At 34.7% G+C, this 12,918-nt stretch overlaps 2 protein-coding genes across 2 annotated transcripts; both read left to right on the top strand.

Moving 5' to 3' along the window:
- Positions 1–693: 693 nt before the first annotated feature.
- On the top strand, positions 694–1,698 carry LOC101355000 (olfactory receptor 6C2-like). The gene has a single exon (XM_004373913.3). It carries the CDS (start codon positions 700–702, stop codon positions 1,696–1,698), a length of 999 nt encoding a protein of 332 aa, XP_004373970.2. The 5' UTR covers positions 694–699.
- Positions 1,699–10,576: 8,878 nt separating this feature from the next.
- LOC101350191 (olfactory receptor 6C2-like) lies at positions 10,577–11,533 on the top strand. Its single transcript, XM_012554846.2, has one exon. The coding sequence runs from the start codon at positions 10,598–10,600 to the stop codon at positions 11,531–11,533; it is 936 nt and encodes a 311-aa protein (XP_012410300.1). The 5' UTR covers positions 10,577–10,597.
- Positions 11,534–12,918: the final 1,385 nt, after the last annotated feature.

The following is a 12,918-nucleotide window of genomic DNA, read 5'->3' as shown; positions in this document are numbered from 1 at the left end:
AAAAAAAAAAAAAAAAAAATGAGACCACAGGAATTGATGAAAATGCGGAGGGATGTAAGTATGCTGAGAGGTGAACAGGGATGAAGAATACACTAACAAATAACTACAGGTAAAAGGGTAAGAGGAAAAAAATATCACCGTAGATCTGTAGTGTATTTGAAGCTAATTTATAAGAGTATTTCATGCAAGGATAAATGTAATGCTTTAATTAGGCATCAATATATGCTGCATTTTGTACCGCTATGGAATATAAGAATTACTTAGGGACAGAGAAAGCTAAGAAGGAGTCAGGAGGGGAGCTGGAGCTGTTGTGTGTGTGTGTGTGTGCATGCATGCATGTAGAGTTTAGACATGTTCATGGAGGAAAATACATGCGTGCTGTGAACAAAACTAGAAAACAAAATTCTTTAAACATAAGAGCTGGAACAGAGACTTCCAGAGACTACAGAATGTGTGTAGTGAACCCAAGTTATCAGACATGTTTTAGCACAAAATATGTGCTAGGAACAAAGTGTCAAGTAAATATATCAAATAAATAATTCTTCAGCCAGGGGATGTCTTTTCACCTTATAAAGTGAGAGACTAATAGTAGTCAAAAGCAATCCTTTTCCAGATTGTAGATTTAAAGAGTAAATTCTTTTAATCATAAATTTTAATGAATAAGAAAAGTCGGAATATGATAGCTGTAATACTGTTAAAATGATCTATAATAAAATATCTCTAAATATTACATGCAGATTCGACAGAAGTCAGGAGTCAGTAATGAGAAACCGCACAGTAACGACGTTCATCCTGCTGGGACTGACACATGACCCACAACTGCAGGTTTTAGTTTTTGTCTTTCTCTTTTTCACCTACATGCTGAGTGGAACTGGCAATCTGACAATCATCATGCTAATCTTCCTGGATTCCCACCTTAAAACAGCCATGGACTTTTTTCTCCAACATTTCTCCTTTTTAGAGATCTCATTCACATCTGCCTGTATTCCCAGATACTTGTATAACATGGGAACAGGCAACAAGCTCATTACCTATAGTGCCTGCGCCAGTCAAGTGTTTTTTACTGACCTCTTTGGTGTGACAGAATTTTTCCTCCTGGACGCCATGTCCTATGACCGCTGTGTGGCCATCTGCAAACCCCTGCATTATGTGACCATCATGAACAGCACAGTCTGCAGAAGACTTGTCTTGTGCTGTTGGATGGCTGCTCTGTTTGTTATAATCCCCCCACTCAGCTTGGGCTTGAATCTGGAATTTTGTGATTCTAATACCATTGATCATTTTATCTACGATGCATCTCCCCTCCTCAAGATCTCTTGTTCAAATACTTGGTTCATGGAACAGACTGTGATAATTTGTGCTGTGCTGACCCTCATTATGACACTTATGTGTGTCATTCTGTCCTACATTTATATCATCAAGACAATTTTAGGATTTCCATCTGCCCAGCAAAAGACAAAAGCCTTTTCTACCTGCTCTTCCCACATAATTGTGGTTTCTATCACCTATGGCAGCTGTATTTTCATCTACATCAAACCTTCAGCAAAACAATCAGTGGCCATTAATAAGGGTGTGACGGTGCTCATGACTTCTATCGCCCCCCTGCTGAACCCCTTCATTTACACCCTGAGGAACAAGCAAGTAAAACAAGCCTTCAATAACTCAATCAGAAGAATTGTAATATTTTCGAAGAAATAGGAGGATGTGAAGTACAGTTTACACATGTAGAGTGAACTTCCCAAACTCTGTAGTCAGGTTAACTTTCTCAAAACGCTGTCTCACTTATCCTGCTCTAGTCACTCATTTTCTCGTAAATATTCCCCATTAACAGACATGTTAATAATATTCTCCCTTAATACACACGTTAATAGTATTCTAAAATTTAAATTCTGACTTCATCTCCAAATCAGTAATATCACAACGTAAAACACCGCAAAATAAAATGAAAGCATATCTCCAAATTAGGAACATCAAAAGAGAAAAAAAAAAAAAGGGTAGGTTAATAAATTTTCCAACAAAAGAATAAGTGATGATCACCATTGCTTCTTCCAATTCAACCTTCTCAAGTGCTAGATTCACTGATTCACTTAATAAATATTTACTGGGTATTTTCTTTGGGCCAGTTATCCTTTTAGGCACTAGAAATACAGGAGTGAATAAAATCACCAAAAACCTGCTTCGTGCCCTCAGAGGAAAAAAGAAACAATCATATATTAAAGAAAGCAAAAAAGTTAACTTGCCCTCAAATAAATATTTGTGTCTTGAAAGCAAATTATAAGCCCTACAATTCTGGAAAAACATCTGAAATATTAAAACTGTAAAATTATAAGATTTGTTAAGTATATTGAATTAATAATATCCAAAACCTTTATTTTTCTCACCTTAATATTGATCAGGCCTTCAGTAACTTGCAAATATTTCATTGGAAGCACAAATATTTATCTCAGTAGCCTTTATTCGTGGAACAGTGTGCTATACCACTCAGGCTCCATTTTCCTATGCTCTTCTTTAATCTTTTTAAGGACGATCAACTTAAATTTTTTTTAAAACAAGCTGAATTTTTAAGTCATACCTTTTTTTTCCTCTATCATGTTTAGGGCTACCTTTGTTAGTTCAACCATAGGTTGGTTAATTTTCCTAACAGATTCATCCCAATTCTGTCATGTTAGGGGTATGTCCCGCAGTACACAATAGGAAGTCAAGGAGTTTGGGATGTTTTTAAAGCTACACACTGTTTAAAAAATTAACCTTGAACTCATGGTTTCTAAATTCAGATCCTGTATCTACTCTTACTGTGGGATTTTTAGTATATTACCTAGTCTTAAATATTTTCCTTTTGACTGGATCATTTAGTCCATTAAAAAAAATTCAGTAACATAAAGTTCACATACTATAAAGTCACCAATTCAAAGTATACGACTCAATGATTTTAAATCTATATAAAAAGTTGTACATCCATCATCATAATGTAACTTTAGAACACTTTTATACCCCCAAAAGGAACCTTGTACCCACTAGCAGTCACTCTATCCATCCCTTTCTTCCCAGTCTTGTTGATTTTATTGTCATTAGCTGTCTTCAAGTCAGCCCCTGACTCCGTGGGGATCCCATGCTCAACTGAATAAAATGCTGCCTGATACTGTGCTATCCCCATGATCGGTTGCGAATCAGCTCATTAAGATCCGTGGGTTCTCACTGGCTGATGTTCAGCAGTAGATCGCCAGGCCTTTCTTCCTAGTCCTTCTTACAGATGTATGGTGACTGCACATGAGGTGCATTGGCAGGGAATGAACCCTGGTCTTCCACATGGAAGGTCAGAATTGCACTTTACCACCAATGCCTTATTTCCCAGCCTTAGGCAACCACTAATGTACTTTCTTTCTCTATAGATTTGCCCATTCTGGACTTTTCATACAAATGAAGGTATACAATGTAGCATTTTATGGCTGGCTTCTTTGAAGTCCATTTATTTTAATGTAAAAACCTTTTTTTTTTTTTTACATCTACCCTGTTCTTAGATGCTTTCAGCTTACCCAAATTTTTCTGTTTTTTTTCACTATTAGTTTCTAAGTTATGCACTATACTCTTTTTATATACTCTGTGGTTTTGCTAAAATTAAAACTATTTGCTTATTTTTTTTCCAATCTACCATGCCAACTTTGAGAGTTTTCTGTAATTCTTTTAGTGTTTTGTTTCTTTGAGCATAGTTTTGTTGCAGTCTGTGTCTTGTATTTCCATTATCTGAAGGGGTCTGAGTCTGTTTCTGTTGTCCATATTTATCCTATTTCTCCCAGATGGTGTGTTTTCTTATAATATGTCTGTTAATACTTAACTATGTCCTGACAATGTATTTGAGGAATTATTAAAAAGATTTAAGCTGGAATAATGTTATCATTCTATGGAAAGGATTTTTATTTGGCTTCTTCCAAGACCCTGATCAGTAGTCTCAATACACCTTAAACCAAGCTCAAAACTTGATGAAAGTGGGCTGAAAGTGGGGAAATGGACAGATATAATTACAAAATCATTACATCGTATATGAAATAGCATGCTATTATTTGCAGTAGACTGTGATAAGTTAGAAATGTATATTGTAACTCCTAGAACAACCATATAAAAACCGGTAAAATTAATGAAAAATAATGGAGATAACCACGCCCCTGAAAAAAACAACGGTTGCCATCGAGTCAATTCCGACTCATAGCAACCCTATAGGACAGAGTAAAGTGGAATCATAAAAGTTCTAAGTCCAAAAGAAGTCAGGAAAAGAGACCAAAAGCAACAAAGAACAGTTAGGACAGAAAACAAACAGCACGATGGTGAATTTAAAACCAACCATAACCAATAATCACATTATCCTTATTAAAAGGAAGAATTTGTGAAACAGGATTAAAAAAAAATATGCTATATATAAGATAATACTTTGAATATAATAAATACATAGGTTAAACAAAAGTATTTTGTTTTTTTTTTAATGATTTACCTTGGAAACATTAGCCAAAACAAAGCTGGAGTGCCTGTATTAGTATCAGACAATTTTAGATTTCAGAACAAAGACCAAAGTGGGATATTGGATATAATAATAAACTATTCAATCAATCAATAGGGCAGAGTGACCCTAAACGTGTATGAAGTTAATAATAGAACTTCTAAGTACAGAAATCATAAACTGATATAACTAAAAGAAGAAATAGACAAATGCATAATCCTAGAGATTGTATTACCCCTCTCTCAGCAACTGATAGAAAATCTAGACAGAATAGCTTCATAAAAGATTTGAAATACACAATTAACTAACTTGACCAAATTGCTATTTTAGAATCCACAACCCAAGAACAGCAGAATGTACAATCTTTTCAAGGGCCCACAGAATATTCACCAAGACAGACAATAAAACAAGTCTCAATAGATTTAGAAGGATTGAAATCATACCCAATATGTTCTCTGACCAGAATAAAATAAAATTTACATCAATAACATAAAGCTATATGGAAAAAATCATAAATATTTTGATATTAAATAATCTCAATCTGAACCATTTCTCACACCATACACAAAATTAACTCAAAATGAATCATAGCCCAAAATACAAAACCTACAAGAAAACACAGAAAATACTTGCAACATTGAGGCAGACAAACATCTTCTAGAAAGGACACAAAAAAACACAAAGTTTAGAAAGAAAAATATAGATAAATTTGACTTCACCAAAATTGAAAACGCTTACATTTCAAAAGACGCCAAGGAAAAAACAAAAATGCAGGCTTGAAACGGGGAGACTATACTGACACTTCAACTCTGTGCGCAGTATGAAAAAGAATGAAGCCTAGTGGCACAGTGATTAAGAGCCTGGCTGCTAACCAAAATGTCAGCCGTTCGAATCCACTCAGTCGCTCCTTGGAAACTCTATGGGGCAGTTCTACTCTGTCCTATAGGTTCCCTGTGAGTCGGAATCGACTCAATGGCAACTCTTTTCTTTTTTGGTATAAAAAGAAAATTTACAAACTCCGTAATAAGAAAACACAACCTGATAAAAATGGGCAAAATGTTTGAATGTACATTTCACAAAATAAGAGAGATGAATAGCAAGAAATCATATGAAAAGATTTTCAGCACCATTACTCATCAGAGAAACTCAAATACAAACCAGAAAGACACATCAAAATGCACTCATTACAATGACTACAATGAAAAAGACTGAAAATGCCAAAAATTGTCAATGATATATGTCAACTAAAAATCTCACACGTTGTTGCTGGGAAGTTCAAGTGTTACAACTGCTTTGAAAAACTGTTAAACATAACCGTTAAACAGTTAAATATATACTTGCCATTAGATCCAACAATCGCAGACCTAGCTATTTACCTGAGAGAAATAAAAACACACATCCACACAAAAACTTGTACATGAAAATTTAAAGCAGCTTTAAACACAGTAGCCAAATCCCACAGTCAAAATGTCTATCTTGTCTTGACTAAGTAAACAAATTGTGTTCTCCAAACCACGGAATATTTCTGATAAACAAAAATGAACTGATTATACACACAGTAACAAGGATGAATCTCAAAAGCATTAATAAGAGTAAGATGCCATGAATGATTCCATTCACATGAAACATAAGAAAAGACAAATCTAGTCTAAGTTATAATGTCTTCAGCAGATCATTGGTTGCCTGAGAATGGGGTAAGGGTGAACTAGGAAGAGACAAAAAGAAACATTGGGGGAGACGGAAATGCTGTATGTCTACTGTGGTGCTAGTGGTTAGACAAGGGTATACATTTGTCAAAATTCATCAAACTGAAAAATTAAAGATAGTGCATTTTATAATATGTAAATCATGCACCAGGAAATCTGCAAGCCAGCCTTGATCCATATTAGTTCAGGATGTCATTAAGGCAATAGTTATATAAAGGAAAAGAAGATACACATTCCTGGCTTGAGTATATGTACAGACACTCGTATACACTTGACTTGAAGGAACCTATTAATTACTACATATTATAATACTAACCAACCACCCATCAGTCAGTTTGTCATACTGTGGTGGCTTGCGTGTTGCTATGATGCTGGAAGCTATGCCACTGATACTTCAAATACCTGCAGGGTCACCATAGTGGACAGGATTAAGTGCAGCTTCCAGACTGACAGACTACGAAGAAAGGCCTGGCAATCTACTTCCAAAAATTAGCCAATAAAAACCTTGTGAATCACAACAAAATACTATCCAATTCATTTTCTTTGGACATGTCATCTGGAAGGATCAATTGCTAGAGGAGGACATCCTATTTGGTGAAACAGAGGACCAATGAAGGCAAGAGACGCTGTCCATGAGGGAGGCCCTCAGTGAGATGGATTGGCACAATAGCTGCCACAAAGGACTCAAGCGTGCCAGCGATCGTGAAGATGACACAGGAATGGGCAACCTTTCGTTCTGTTGTACAGAAGGTCACCACGAGTTGGAATCAACTAGACAGCAGCTGTCTATTTATAATACTAATACGTTATTGTTCTAAATACGAACATCAATTTTTTAAAGAAATGTCACTTCCGGCAATTATTCTGACAATGTGCAAAAAAATGATTTCATAGGGATTCATCTTGTATATTTTTCTATAATTGTCAAAAATGTGAAATAATCTAAAAAGATTTTAGGTCGTGATTGAATATATCGTTGCATATCCATAGAGTGATATTTTAAAATGGTGGAACATTGAGGACAGCATAAATTTACAACAATAAATTTTGGTTTAAACAATGTTGTTACATTAATACAATTGACTGAGATTAAATGCAATTAAAATGACACATATTAATAATTCTATTGTCTAAATAAAAACCAAAAAAAAAATGAACCCGTTGCTATTGAGTCGAACTGCCCTACAGGCTTTCCAAGCAGAGGGTGGTGGATTTGAACTGCAGACCGTTTGGTTAGCAGCCGTACCACTGAATCACTCCGCCACTAGGGCTCTAATTATATAAACAGGTTCATATATATCTAAGGTTAAAATAGCTATATGTCTCAATACATAAGTATTTTTTAATGTAATGTTCATTCATTTGTAAATATATGTAACATGTGGGTGTATTTTCAGCAAGAAAATTATGGAAAGACATGCTCAAAAACACCATATTTTGTTAAGTCTACTTTAAACCATTTTCCTGGTGTGTTCCCTTTATTTTTCTGTGTTTGCTTATCTAATCAAATGTCTTAAGAATATATAATTTATTCATTTTATGACAAATTTGTAAAAGAGAAAATAAAGATCTCTGATCTGTTAGCTGCCTTACATGATAGGAATGAATTAAAAAGAAAAACTGGACGAGATTTTTTTGTTTTTTTATTTTTTCAGTTACATTCTTACTGTTTTCCTACTAATCTGTTTTAAATGCTTTCGATGCAGTCTCCTGCCTCTAAAGGGTATGTCCTCACCGTTACCACGTTAAGTTTGTTTCCCCAAAGTTCATTACACAGATGGTTCATTTTTTAAATCTGGTCACTAAGGACGTGTTTGTTTATTAACTTTGTTGCAGATCTGACAAATATAAAAAGATGAGACTTGAGACTGGAAAACCCTGCTCTGAGCAAAGATAGCTCAGAACCTCAACCCTTCCAGAGCTAGTGGGAGTTCATTTGAACTAACTTTTCTTTGCAGTGATGAGGAGTAAAAGAAAATACTTTCTGAGCCTGTGATAGCACAACAATTGTAAGGAGTTTTATGCAATTGATTGCATTTTCTTAGTCACTCGATATACAGCATACTTTGCAATTGATAGAAAACTCAAGGGGATTATGCATTCCTAGGCTGTTGTGATTTGGGCAGTGACCAGACTCAACGAGTAGCGACCAGAAATCCTCTTGCTGGTTTCTAACATTACACTGGTTTTCAAATTGTAGCTGTAAATATAGTTGTAATTAAATAACTCATAGAACAAGGCTATGCTTAGCTGCCAGAAGGGTGAGTAGGATAAACTCTCTCCTATTTCAGTTACTTTTTCTCTTTTGAGATTTCAGTCATATTTGCCTCTAATAAATGAATCTTTCCCAACTGTATAAAATTTAGAAATGTGAGTTCTAACGTGAATATTAATGAAAGATCATTTTTAGAGTGCTTTAAATTTCGATAGAGTATAGTCATTAAGAAGATTATTTTAAGCAACAATGATAAGGAAGTCATTCAGAAGTAGTATAACTTGGTACTATGAGTAAGTAACTCCCAAACCTAAATTTCTGGAAACTCAAAACTAAAAACCAGTAAGTATGTGTATCCCAAGATAGGACTGGATGCTGGACACGGGAATGCAGTGGGAAAACAGAGTTGGAGGGCAGATAGCTAATTCATGTAAAGAGTTCATTTGAATATCTAGCATAACAGCATTTATCCTTGATAGTAAAGTCTCAATAAATATTCCATATAACTTTTATTATAAAGAACACAGAGAGGAAATAGGATGGGAGTGTTGAAAATCAAGAGTTCATTTCGGACCTTATATGTTTGGATTTTATATTTTGGACTTCATGGCACTTGGCTATATGACTGAGCTTCTGAAGAGCGATCACTTTTTGGAGATCTTGAGTTCAAGAAAATGCCCAAAGACAGTGAGTATGTTAGGCAGTAAAGAAGTAGAAAGAAAGAAAGCTGACAACTACTGACTTAATTGAGTCAAGAAAGAAAAGAAACGTCTAGAAATCGTTGTTGTTGTTGTTGTTAGGTGCCATAGAGTCGGTTCCCATTTATAGCGACCCCAGGTACAACAGAACGAAACATTCTCCAGTCCGGTGCCATCCTCACAATTGTTGCTATGTTTGAGCTTACTGTTTCAGCCACTGTGTCAGTCCATCTCGTGGAGGGGCTTCCTTTTTTCCATGACCCTCTACTTTACGAAGCAAGATGTCATCTGCTGACAATATGCCCAAAGCAAGTGAGACTAGAAAGCAAACAGGTGACAGAAAAATAGTGTATTTTCTGTCAAGGTAAATTATGAGAGAATGTTATGAATAATGTGTGGTAGAAAGTACACTTTCCACTTAGAAATTTCCTAACCTTATATAGCAAAAAGGAAGTCTTTGATAAACTCTGGTATAAAATGTTTTATTATAATATTGGGGATAAAAAGATGATTATGATTTGTTGAATAGTGAATGCATGATAACTGAAAAATAAAGATCATTATCATTCAGGTACTTTTATAAGTGCTCTATAAAGAAAATATTTAACTTTTTAACATTTTTTACATGACAAAACTAAGTCACAGTGAAAGCAAGTAGGGCTTGGAGAAATCTAATAACTTTTAGGTTTAGTGATATTAATAAAAAGATGTTGGAAGTGTTTTTCAATCTTGACTAAACAGATTGAAAGCTAAAAACATTTGTGAGGACGTCCTACATCGGCATGCATTTTGGACCCAACATATCTTAACATTCTATACGATAAATTTCTTATAAAAAAGATGCTTATCTTCTGCAGCAGAGTAAGAAAGAACTTTAAAATTTAAATTTTAAACTGAAAATCATGAGAGAGAGTCAGGGGAAGGGATAAAAAAAGGAAGTTGTTTAAAGGAAACATGATTTTTAGAATTTCAGTAATGCTAGATCTCAAAATCTTATGCAATGCGTATAGAGAGCCTCTGTAGTGAGCTCCAAACTACTTGTGTTATGTTTGCACTTTATCAAGAATAAAACTTTAAGGAAACACATGAAGGTGATCAAGAAGTTTAAGATTCAGCTTTCTAACACAGTCTATGAGTATGGAAGAGCACTTGATCTTCCAAAATATTAGCAGTCAGTTCTAACTATAAGAAAAAATCCAATACAAGGTGTAGATAAAATATAAATTGCAAAGGAAATGTGATGAGAAGGAAGAACCAGTGATATGATGGAGTGTGATGTAGACAAAGCTGTTTGATTTCTTTGAATCTCTCCGGAAATAACCAAAACACACAATTGTAGAACCTATTTGACCAGTGTATTGATAATATTTGTAATCAATTTTTTAATATATTGAGATAGCTTACATATTATTTTCCACCATTAATTACCACTCGACTCCTATCAAAAATCTTTACTTTCAGATGCAGATTGAGTAGAAGTCAGAAGCCAATGATGAGAAACCATACAATAACATTTATCCTGCTGGGACTGACCAGTGACCCACAGCTGAAGGTTGTGATTTTTATCTTTCTATTTCTCACCTACATGTTGAGTGTTACTGGGAACCTGACAATCATCTCCCTCACCTTCATTGATTCTCACCTTAAAACTGCCATGTACTTTTTCCTACAAAATTTCTCCTTCTTAGAAATCTCATTTACATCTGCTTGTATTCCCAGATACCTCTACAACATATCAACGGGTGACAGGACAATTACATATGACAACTGTATCATTCAAATTTTTTTTACTGACCTCTTTGGTGTAACAGAAATTTTTCTCCTGGCCACCATGTCCTATGACCGATATGTAGCCATCTGCAAACCCCTACATTATGTGACCGTCATGAACAACAAGGTCTGTAGAAGACTTATCCTGTGTTGCTGGACAGCTGGCTTGTTGATCATACTCCCACCAATTAGCCTGGGCCTAAATCTGGAATTCTGTGACTCTAATGTCATTGACCATTTTATCTGTGATGCATCACCTCTCTTAATGATCTCATGCTCAGAAACATGGCTCATAGAGCAAGTGGTCATAGTTTGTGCTGTGTTGACCTTTATCATGACCCTTATATGTGTTGTTCTGTCCTATGTATACATCATCAAGACCGTTTTTCGATTCCCTTCTGCCCAGCAAAGGAAAAAGGCATTTTCTACCTGCTCTTCCCACATGATTGTCGTTTCCATCACTTATGGAAGCTGCATCTTCATCTACGTCAAACATTCAGGGAAGAATTCAGTGGCCATTAATAAGGGTGTGATGGTGCTCACTACTTCCATCGCCCCCATGCTGAACCCCTTCATTTACACCCTGAGGAACAAGCAAGTAAAACAAGCCTGCCAGGATTTAATCAAAAGAATTGTATTGTTCTTTAAGAAGTAAGAAAATTTGCTACTCTAGAGCAATCAAGTTTTTACTAAAAGATCATTAGTCCCTTAATATGTATGTGTGCATATATATATATATATATATATACACATATAATATATAAATATATAGTATGTAAAATACATAGAAATATATATTTTCAATATTTCTATTAAATATATGTATTAAATATATAAATATATATAAGCTTTCACTTCTTTCCTTTCCTGGAAAGTAATCTGACTCAGGATAACATTTTTCAATAAGAGAATGTAACGCTTTTTTAAGAAACAAAATAATGACTTCACCTTTAAATAAGCTTTGACAAAACTACAAACAAATCAAAATAAACAGATTCAATGAGTTTATAAATATTTTGGACGCACTGATTGTGCTCATTGCCGTTTCCAATTCTAGATTCTGAAGACATTTTCCTTTTTATGCCAGGCACCATTTCAGACACTGGGGATACACTGGAGAACAACACTCACAAATTTCTTGTCCTTTCCTGGCTTATATTTTCAGAAGATAAATGATAAGCACATTAAATAAAATATGAACACCTCAAACAGCAAATAACAAAAAAATATTGTATTTAAAATTTTAAAAAGGAATAGTACAAATTATTGTACTTTAAATTAGAAGCTGAATTGTAAACTGTGACAGCCTATGATTTTGATACTTTAAAAATCACAAGACTTACAAATTAATTTGAACAGATAATATGTGAAATAAAAGTTCTACTTAACAGACACCTAAGTTCGCAAGGAAAATGATTACATATATCTCTATTTTTATTTAACTCTACACTTTTATGTATATCTATATGCATTAGCTCTTAAGAAATTAAAATGGTTAGGGAAATGTAGAAACATCTAAATGCTAAAATAAAAGTTGAAGGAAAATCATGGAATGTATCTTCATTAGGCACACAAACGACTACAATGCAAAGGAAACATGAAAGGCCTAGAAAGAGAACCGGAAAACTAATCCAGCAAGATGCATGGTGATCTGACCAGAGAGAAAGCTAGACGGGGGAAAGAAAAATTACAGCTAAAGTAAGAACTGATTTTTTTATGAATAAGGAGGGAAAATGAGTGCCAAACTAACTTTCTTCAAAGAAATAACCCTATATAACAACTTGTTAAATTCCTCATAAACTTCCTGCCTCTGCTAAAAACGATCTTACCTCATTGTTTGTCTGGCTGATACATAATCACATAACACATCACAAATTTCATGACACTGAAATTTCTTTTACTTGTTCGTGTTCCTCAGTAGATGGCGAAGGCTATCAAGGCAGAAAATTTGTCTGTGTTGTTCGCTTGGGTATTTAAGCCACTCAGCAAAATGTTGGGTACATAGTATGGAAACTTCAAATATGTTGAAGGAACATATCC

The sequence above is a fragment of the Trichechus manatus genome, unplaced genomic scaffold (assembly GCF_000243295.1).
Source record: "Trichechus manatus latirostris isolate Lorelei unplaced genomic scaffold, TriManLat1.0 scaffold00027, whole genome shotgun sequence".
Taxonomy (NCBI): Eukaryota; Metazoa; Chordata; class Mammalia; order Sirenia; family Trichechidae; genus Trichechus; species Trichechus manatus.
This window is presented reverse-complemented; position numbering and strand designations above follow the sequence as displayed.

What these genes read in the sequence shown, in the direction of transcription:
- LOC101355000 (XM_004373913.3), top strand. Translation starts at nt 700, where the DNA reads ATGATCTATAATAAAATATCTCTAAATATTACATGCAGATTCGACAGA.
- LOC101350191 (XM_012554846.2), top strand. Translation starts at nt 10,598, where the DNA reads ATGATGAGAAACCATACAATAACATTTATCCTGCTGGGACTGACCAGT.